The 10,105-nt window shown below is 35.2% G+C and overlaps 1 protein-coding gene across 3 annotated transcripts; it reads left to right on the forward strand.

Annotated features, from left to right (window-relative positions):
- The first annotated feature begins 158 nt into the window (after nucleotides 1-158).
- On the forward strand, nucleotides 159-7,041 carry LOC126689510 (protein TIFY 4B). 3 transcript variants are annotated; one of them, XM_050384747.1, is made up of 9 exons: nucleotides 159-568; nucleotides 867-1,015; nucleotides 1,259-1,416; nucleotides 3,500-3,590; nucleotides 3,650-3,833; nucleotides 4,436-4,495; nucleotides 5,742-5,799; nucleotides 5,933-6,144; nucleotides 6,634-7,041. In XM_050384747.1, exons 1-9 carry the CDS (start codon nucleotides 451-453, stop codon nucleotides 6,648-6,650), a joined length of 1,047 nt encoding a protein of 348 aa, XP_050240704.1. In that variant the 5' UTR covers nucleotides 159-450; the 3' UTR covers nucleotides 6,651-7,041. The 3 variants fall into 3 exon arrangements, with proteins under 3 accessions (XP_050240704.1, XP_050240703.1, XP_050240705.1); XM_050384746.1 differs by having other exon boundaries at nucleotides 161-568; nucleotides 5,736-5,799; XM_050384748.1 differs by having other exon boundaries at nucleotides 162-568; nucleotides 3,668-3,833; nucleotides 5,736-5,799.
- Nucleotides 7,042-10,105: the final 3,064 nt, after the last annotated feature.

The raw sequence follows: 10,105 nt of genomic DNA on the forward strand, positions 1-10,105 counted from the left end.
TGTATGATGATTGATTATAAAAAAGAAAAAAAAGAAGAAGAACAGTAAAGTGTAAAGAGGAAGAGAGAGAAAGTTTAATTAAGTTTAAGTTGATGATATAATAGAGAGAGGCAGCATACGTGGCAGTCTAGGGTGCATTCTAGCTTCTAAAGAGCCCCTAGCAAAGAGGAGACAGACAGACTCACACGCCGCGGTCACTCTCTCTCTCTCTCTCTCTAAAACAAAAACAATAACCTCTCACACTTCACACTTCACTTCTTCACTCTCTCTGTCTCACACACTCACATTTTATTTTTACACACACAGACTCTCACTCACTCACTATCACTAAACAGAGTAACCATTTTTTTTTTTTTTTTATTAAACCCCTTTTCAAAAAAAAAAAAAATTAGGGAGTGAGCGAGTGAGTGAGTGGTCAGATCAGTTGGTAGCGGCGGCGAATCGGAAGCGATGAACGCCGCCACGACGACGTACGGGTCTATACTGGAGAAACCCCTAAAGCAGCTGACTGAGGAAGACATTTCTCAGCTCACCCGCGAGGATTGCCGCAAATATCTCAAAGACAAAGGTTCCTTTTTTTGCTCTCTTTTCTTTCCCGATATTTCCACTTTTGTCCTCCCTTTCTCTCCGTATTTTCCGCTACTTACCTACCTCAACTTCTCTTTAAACTCTCTCTTCAACTCTTTAAAACTGTAAAACTAAACCGCCTACTACTACTTTCTATATAATAATAATGTTTGTTTATTTTATATTTTATAATTAGCAGTGGGATATGATTAAATTTAATTATTATTATAGTAGTGTAAGGATTATTATTATTAATAATGAGACACAAAAAAGAGTGACACACGTGTCCGTACGTACAGGAATGCGAAGGCCGTCGTGGAACAAATCGCAGGCGATCCAACAAGTGATTTCCCTTAAAGCTCTCCTTGAACCTTGCGACGACGACGACGTTTCCGCCACTCATAACCTTCGGAGGAGGGTTGTTCCTCCTCAATCGCAACCCGGCCACGTCAGCGCCTTTCTCTCTCTCTCTTACTCTAACCCTTTTCCTTATTTTAAGGATGTTTGTTTTTTTTTTTTTTTTTTTAGCTTTGACATCAGTTTACCGTTAAAAAAAAAGTTAGTTGTTTTGTTTATTTGTTTTTGACTCTGAATGTTGAAAATGCGCTGACTTTTGGAATGTTTGTAATTTTTTTTTTTTTGGGAATAATGTGACTATGTTGTTGAATAATTGGGGTTTATGTGTGTGTAGGGGACTTCGAATTCGGTTGATTCGGTTGAGGAACCAAGTCCGGATGTCCAGGTTTCGGTATCGGCGGAAGAGCCACATGGGAGAATGGATCCTCCGAAATTGGGTCCTTCAGGAGAGCTACCCTGTGTCGACACTGATAACAATGCCATTAGTCCAAGGTCTTATTTTTTTATTTCATTATTATTTATGTTTCGCTTGACTTACTGCATAAATTAGCTATTTGGATTTGCTAGGAATTTGTTTGATTAGAGCTACACAGGTTTTCATTTTTGTGAAATTTTGTTCTGTTTCGGCCGCAATGTGTATGCTTAGTGAGTTAGTGAACTGATGGTGCCATCAATCCAAGGTCATGAGACCATTCCACTTTTATTAAATCTTATGACTAATTAAATCAATTAAACAGGTCACATTACTAGTATTATATATGTCATGTGACTAAAAGTAGACGTGGATACTCATTTGGAGGAAAGTTCTATCTTTGTTTAAAATTAACAAAATGGTAGCTGAATGTGGGGAGTTAGAAACAATAAGAGGGGTCTTGGTTTCGATTTATTAATTCACGACACGGTTATGAGGTTTTTAACCTAACATGATGAGCTCAATAAAGATTGAACCCTACCAACACAGATATGCTGATACCGAATTCTATAAGCTTGTACCAGTTCATTTGGAAGTACAATATGGTTGGTGTTCAGTGTGGGGTATGATGAAGCCAAAGTTGCTGGAATAGGAGTTTCCTTACCCTGTTGGGTGGGAGCTTAGTTGGATATATATATCAGATGTCTTGTTTTCGCCCTGTCAAAGGACAAGATAGTGATGCATCTTAAGTTTTGGACCTAAACTGATAGAAAGTAGAATATTGATGAAAGGAGAGGTCTGTGTATTTGGCTGCACCAGTTGTGACACTGCCATTCTTGTGGTCATCTACTTCCGAAATAGGCCCTACGATGCAGTTACTTAAGTTTTCATTCAAAAAATGTTTGCAGGGAAATATAACTTTAGGTGCTGATAGGTCATTGAATGGACGAACTTCCTAATAATAGCACCTGTTTCATCGCCCCATTTTTATTGACTTATCTGTATTTATTATTTACTACATACTCGATTATTTCCTATGGCCTTATCAGCATGCATCCCTACTATGCAATGAAATGGCAATTTCTGTGCATGTCTGTGTGTAGAACAAAATGATATAAAACTGTTATCTGTTGATTAGTATATGTACCATTCAATGCATGGCTGCCAGCAATTGTATGAGGGGGACTTAACCAAAAGTGAAACTGCTTGGCTTGTTGTCAGAACATTTTTCATTTTGTTTACTAAAAACCTTTGTATCATGAAAGCTTGTATTATATTGAATGCACTGTTCTACTCTCAGTCTGAATTAATTTTAGTGAACCATTGTGAGTAGGGCAATATCTCACCCCATTTTCAATTCCTTATCTGAAAACCATATTTTGGCTTTACTTGTTAATATTTATTCTAGAAAATGGTTCATAATCAGCAAAAACAAGTTTTTGATTCCACATAATGATTAAATTCCTTTATTTCACATTTTCTTTTAAGGTCAAAGATGGGGTTGGGTTTCACAATATTTTCCACCCCCCAGAGCTTGTATGTCTAAGAATTTTATATTTCCTTCTCATCTTCTTTATTCTTCTCCTGTATTCTGTTGTAAATTGCAACAGTGTCTGCTCATCAAATAGCCTGTCAGCAGGCGAACCTTTGAGAAAGAACCAATGCTTTTTTCTCTGTTGCTGAGTTTCAGGACAAGTAAAGAATATAGTTTTTTTCCCCCCTTCTTTTTTGTCTTTTTTTTTTTTTTTTTAATTAAAAAAAATCTATTTTATTTTAAACTAAATTTATGAAATTGATGGCAGTTTAAAGTCATATGTTGATGATCTGGCAGATGTGGAAACACCAGTCCAGAAATCAACTTATTTTGTACTTGATGAATAGCATGTAATTGTGAGCATTGCTTTGCACTGTTGGAATGTATTTTTCTTTATCACTTAACTTTGATGATTTAACTATATATTTAGTTTCTCAAAAAAAAAAACTATATATTTAGTTTTATTTAACAAATGCAGATTCTATGGCTACTTTTTGAGAAAGAAAAATAACATGTAAATAGTTTATATTAACCAGCACAATTCAGTCCACATTTCATTCTAATTAATTTCCTTTTGTTAATTATTATATAAGTTTTAAGAAAAAGGTATTTGGAAAATGTACCCACAGGAGTCCATGTGCAACAAATGGAGCAGTGGGTCAAATGACAATTTTCTACTGTGGCAAGGTGAACGTGTATGAGGGAGTGCCCCCTGATAAGGTAATTAACTCTCTCTTTGCTTGGATACACCCCAGTAGCATATTGGCGATCCAATACAGAAATATCTGGATTTGCAGGCACAGGCAATCATGAACCTAGCAGCAAGTCCAGTTCATTTGCCTCAGGATAATACAATTGGTAGACCTGGAGGTCTTTGGTCCTTTCCATACCATTTACCATCACCAAATGATAAAGATCACCTTATTCCTCCTAGTACCACAATCTCGCAGATGATGCAAACGGGTAAACTTTTGGGCTAGCCTACCCTCTGGATGCTGTAATTTTATATTGCTATGGATTATCTTACCTCAGGGTTGCTTTCAGCTGTACTTGAAACTATGCTAAATAGAGAAGTAAATCCAGGGAATGGTAATGGCATCTCCCTCTTTCATATTTGGAAATGGATAGCATCACTATTGTAAATTCCCTTGCTTTTAAAATCAATCTTAATAGTTGAAAGTAAAAAGGACTTCATTGTCTGGAGGAAAGTTATTTTCCGTGATATAGGCGTGCTGTACTAGTCTTGTTCGTTGCATTTTTTTATGCTATGCATTACTCCAATGCCAATGGCACACAAAATGGGGCAACCTAGAGCTTTCTAAATGAATTTCCTGGATCTTCGTTTAATTGTTTTTCAAAATACTGCCTCAACGTTCATTGAGTTTTGAGCGATTGGTAACAAGTCAATTTGGCAATGCTCACAGGAGATGAATGTTTCTGGCTGTGAATATTGTGATAGTTCAAACTCTTTCACAATTGATAATATTGAAATAACCAATGTAAAAAAACAGTAACTTTTGAGCAATTGATAGCTAGGTAACTGATGATTTTTTTTGATTCCACAGAGAAGATGACAGAATATTCTCAGCAGTATAGGGAGAAAGGGAACATTACTCGTGACCCTGGTAAGAAACTTTGGTTTGCTTGCATTATTATAGCATGATATAGTTTGCATATAATTGTGATGGTTCTCATTTAGGGTGAAAAAATTATATATAGATGTTAATAGTTGTTACACGAAGAAATTATTATTGTAAAAATATTAAGGCAGGCAAGGATATACGTGGTTTTGGTGATATATAGCTAATTACTAAACACTTGCATGCTCTAATGGAATATATACATAAAAAAAACAAAACTTGGGACCATTTGCCAAGTCTAAGAAGGCCATTCTGTAAAGAATATTTTCTGAACTGTAATCCAATCTTTAAAAAATAAATAATTTAGTGGTTGTTGAAGATTTCATTGATTCTCTTTCTTTTTGTTTGTAGATCTCACTTTGTAATTTTTAAACCACTTCATCTATACTTGAGGTAGTTTCTCTTCTTTGATCAAATTTATTACTTATCTGAAAAATGAAACATATTTTAGGGGTTTTCTCTAGAACTTGTTAAGACCCCTAGGCCAAGTTTATTACTCTTCATTGAGGAGGAGCCTTTCTCTTCCTGAAACCAATATCCTCCTATGATGGGCTTCATGAGTGCATCACAGGTTTATTGGATCACAAGGCCAATGGTGACTCTTTTAAGTCCCTTTAAGAGGAGGCTGGTCCTGTTTTTTGTATTAAACTAAAACCATTTACAGAGTATTTTACACTTTTGAAAACAATAAACAAGATACAGCAATAAAATCATGTTTCCTTGGTCCAACTTAGCATCATAACTACTAAGTGACATGGAAAACGACACACATGCGTGTGTATATATAATCAGTTAACCACTAATGCTTTAGTCCTCAGTCACCTCAGCATTGTAAGGCACCATCTCTTAAACTATCTTTGCAGCCACACAAACTGTTAGCCTCCACCTCCATTTCTTCCATGACTGAGTTCACAATTACCATCCCTTTGTTCATTCCATGCCCACACAATCTTCCCTGCTTTGTACTGTATGTCACAGTGCTGCAGTTTAAAGCATTCTAAGTCATTCCACCTCTAATTCTTCAAGAATCAACAGACCTAGATATGATACTTTTACATATAAATTTTAAAGCAAATAGAAGCTGTGCCTTTATGTGACATCTGTGCATGCTATGGGAGATTGATAATAATAATAATTAATATTTTAAAGAAGCTCTCCTGCCTTACAATGTATGAGACTTATTAGTTATTTATTTGCCTTTAAACTTTTGGTGGTCTTTCTTAAGATGTAGAGGGTCAGGCAAACCGAAAAGTCTCGCTGCAGAGATATCTTGAAAAGCGGAAAGACAGGTAACTAATGTGAATAAATTGTCCATAATTGCATGACATTGATCACCTTGTGTCTTTCAATGCTGAGATTCTTTTCAAGCCTTCAATCCCATCACAAATCATTTTCCTTATTTTTCTGCTTGCATTCATTAAGGGGAAGATTAAAGAGCAAGAAAAGTACAGGACTGCCTTCTTCAAGCTTGGAGATGTATTTGAACCATCAAGTGAGGACAAACACCCCAAATGGAAATTCAAGCCGGAGTAGCACTAGCTCTCCACCCCAGCACGGACTACCACCAGCCTTGAGTAACTCTAGCAATAATCAGCCAAAGAGTGCTGGTCTTGCTGTTGATCTCAATGACAAAGGTAAGCTGCATAGATCTTCCCTGCCTGTTTCTTGGCTTGTAATAGGCATAACTTCTTTATGCAACTTTTAGAGCTCATCAACCAAAAATAAGGTCAACAGAACAGATAGATGGGATGTGTAGATGATCCACAGGCCACTCAGAAATAGTATCATTGTGACACAAGCCCTGTGATTTATTTTTGAGAGAGGATTTGCTGCAACCTTGTATGCAGCAATTGCTGCATATAGGGTAAGGTGGCAGTCAAAGAGAAGTGACAGCAAATCATGGGTAAGCTGGTCATGTGCATTGCACATGACCCACACTTGTCACTTCTCTTTAGCTGCCACCTTACCCTATATGCAGCAATTGCTGTATACAAGGTTGCAGCAAATCCTCTCCCTTTATTGAAATTTCTCTTTTTATGTTGATCAACTATAAGACATAACGTTTTGGTAGATGATTAGCTGAAAGTTGTACATTTATGGATAATAAGTTGATTGCACTGCAGATGCTCAAGAATGCTGAATTTGAACAATCAGATGGTATTGGCAATTAAATAGAGAGCCCTACTTAGATAGTCACTTTGCCAAACATCAAAGAAGGGAAAGGGGGAATCAACTTGTCAGCCTCATACAGGCCCGCATTTTGCACAATTTGGGCTGGCTTTGTGGACTGTGAAGGTTTTTACTGTCTATTTCTGGAGATGCTGCTTGGAGAATCCACTTTTCTAAATGGTATGAGTTGACACTCACCTGATCAATTTTGTAATGTCAAGAATCATTTTACCGTCCTTAGGAATTTCTCTTTTTTCGAGGGTAGAGCCGCAAGCAGCCATTTTCTGTTCACTATGTAAATGTATGCTATCTTTGTTATGGTAATTAGCTTATTCTACAAGTTGAAGTAGTTGTATTCTTTATCCAATGATTATGGTTACAGATAGTAGTACTAGCCACAGTGGTTCCAGTAAGGGTCTTACTAAGAGGTGGTGATAATAGTGGTGGTCATAGGGTGGCAGCACTAGCAATGGAGGGATTCTGGGATGGTGTGGTGGTTGGGCATTTTTGAACCCTATCTTTGTTTTGTTTATGGGGGAATGACACATCTTCCTTGACCAACAGGCAACAACAACAATGAAGTCTTAGTCCTAAAATTTTGGGTCAATTATGAATTTTTAACAAATTAGGAAGGATTGACCATATGTTTTCTTTTTCCTCCATTGTATTTTATTTGAAGTCATCATTGTCTAATATGTGTTATATCATGTTTCTAAAATTTAAGAGTATATATATATATATATATATATTTTTTTTTTTTCGTTTTATTATTTTTCACTAAAAGAAAATTTCCACTCACTAAAAGACAATATGACAATATAAGTGCGACTTTTGAGTTGGAGTTACCTGGTTTTCAATAGTGCAAGTGAACCCACGTACTACAATAGTACTTAATGTTGACATAACAGCTGTATTAATGAAAATGTAAAAGGGAAGGGAAAAGTTTGAGAAAGTATAATAATAAGTTGGTAAATTAATAAGAAAAAAAAAAGTTAAAATTAAGAGAGAATTTTTTTTTTTAATATAAGATAGAATGTTTACTCTAATCTAATCTAAGTATATATGTGGTTGTTAATATGATTCAACAAGAGCGTAGCAGTAATAAATGCTAGCAACAATAAGAGCGTAAGAATAGTATATTGCTTGGTTGTATTTGGGTTGGGCTTATGTTTTAAGGTTGGGCTTATGGTTTAAGTTGATGCTGCTGGAGAATGAACACTCACCAATTCAAATTTGTCCCATTAAATTTGACACGTGGTAGTTCTTTAAAAAGCAGCCAGGACTCTTTTCACGGCCCCTGTCAATTTCACACCATCGAATTGCTCGTGCTAAATAGAATCACCTAATGTTCCAGGCTTCCAGCCTCTTCCAAATATAAAATACCCATCATTTCCCACTATTTATACAGTGAAACACACCCACATGAGAGTTGAGAGAATGAGCCTACACTTGTGAGAGCCGAACACCATTAAAGTGGACACAATGAAATAAGTAGCCTCCTCTCCATATATGACATGACAACCAGGCCTTGTAAGTTGTAATAACCATGGTTTTAAAAACCGGTACGGTCAAAGAACCGGTAAAGAGACTGATTATCGGTTTTATGGTCCGACCGGGATCGAACCGATGGTCGAACCGATGATGTCATAAATAATTTAATTTAAAATATTTAAATAAATTTTATGTGAATTTTTATTTTTCATAAATTATATTAAGAAAATATTTTAAAAAATAAAATTTTTTTTATTCTTTATTTTTTTCCCAATTAATAATTGTAAAAAAAAAAAAAAAAAGTATAATTTGCTATTTTAGTTCCATATATATAAATATATATATATATATATATTATATAAATAATAGTGTGATATTTAACTATCAACTTTTAACTATTTAAAAAAAAAAAAAAAAAAAAAAAAACCGAAAACCGAAGTTCAATAGTTCAGAATGACAAGACAAGTCATTCATTACGTTATATATATATATATATATATATATATATTATATAAATAATAGTGTGATATTTAACTTTCAACTTTTAACTATTTAAAAAAAAAAAAAAAAAAAACCAAAAACCAAAGTTTAATAGTTCAGAATGACAAGACAAGTCATTCATTACGTTACTCTCATAGCATACCAATTGTCAGAAACACTTACTCACACACGTCCACTCTTCTTTTCCTTTTTGTTTTTTCTTCTTTTTTTTATTTCCCTTAAATCTATCACCAGATTCACCACACATTACCACCTACCCACAACCTCAAGACCTCAAATCAAAATCAAACTCCTTTTAAATTTTACTCCTCAGTTTTCTTTCCACACTTTTTCGGTAATGCAGTAGCCAGCAAACTTCATCTTAGCTGCTTCCTCTCAAATCTGAAGTCTTTCTTTTTCTCAAGATAAGTTTTTGATGGTCTTTCTTTACATTCTATTCCAGTCAAAGCTCAAAGCACAGATTTCTTATACATATCATCTAATAGAAGTATTCTTTTATTTTATTTTCACCATAAATTTTCCCCAATTTTACTATAGGGCAAATCTAAAAAGCTTGTTCTATTTTATTCCAGTTTTTCTTTCTATCTTTCTTCAGATTCAAGAACCGGTTTAACCGTGCCGGTTTCCGGTTTTCCGATTCAACCGGCCGGTTTTCACTATTTTTCGGTTTTTAAGCTTTTTTCGGTTTTTAATGATAACCGGACCGGATTAGTGCCCGGTTGAACCGGCCGGTCCGGTCCGGTTTTTAAAACCATGGTAATAACCCAGTTACTAGTGTCAGATTATGACCCTGTATTATCATGGTTCGCATAATATAATGTATGAAGAGCATAGCTACAATCATTCCATGTGTGCCAACCCAAAGGTTTGAATTAGGCTATCCATAAAAGATTGCATATAAACAGTTGTAATACTCCTTCCATAGCCTCCGCAAATATGTTTTTCTTCCATAGAGTCCTAGTATAAATTTTGATGTTTGTTTTGCCTTGTGTGGTGATAACATTAATTGTACTGCCATGCAATGGAAGGTGATTAGGTGAGGATAAAGGAAAATTATTAAATACTCCGGGAGTACCATAAATGCGTGCTCTTCCTTCTCACATGAATTGTAGGTCCCATCATAAATTTAATTAGTAGGACTCATAGTTTATGTGAGAAAAGGGAGTACGTATTTATGGTACTCCGGAAGTACCCAATAATTACCGGAGGATAAATGTTGTAATCTTGGAACACAATAGTTGTGTTGCCAAATATGGAATCAATTTATTGTACCATGGTTATCACATTCTTTATAAAATTGCCTTTTAGAATAGATATGTAATGTGTCATGATAGCCTTCAAAATTACAGCTATAACATGTGGATAGTTTAGCCCATTTCGAACAGACACAACTTGGCCCTTACTTGGTCCGGTTGTGTTACAAAAGGTTACATC

This window comes from Quercus robur, chromosome 6, assembly GCF_932294415.1.
Source record: "Quercus robur chromosome 6, dhQueRobu3.1, whole genome shotgun sequence".
Lineage (NCBI taxonomy): Eukaryota > Viridiplantae > Streptophyta > Magnoliopsida > Fagales > Fagaceae > Quercus > Quercus robur.

Coding starts and splice junctions, on each gene's coding strand:
- LOC126689510 (XM_050384746.1), top strand. CDS start 451: ATGAACGCCGCCACGACGACGTACGGGTCTATACTGGAGAAACCCCTA. Junction 1,016..1,258: donor CTCAATCGCAACCCGGCCAC/GTCAGCGCCTTT, acceptor ATGTGTGTGTAG/GGGACTTCGAATTCGGTTGA. Junction 5,800..5,932: donor CTTGAAAAGCGGAAAGACAG/GTAACTAATGTG, acceptor GCATTCATTAAG/GGGAAGATTAAAGAGCAAGA.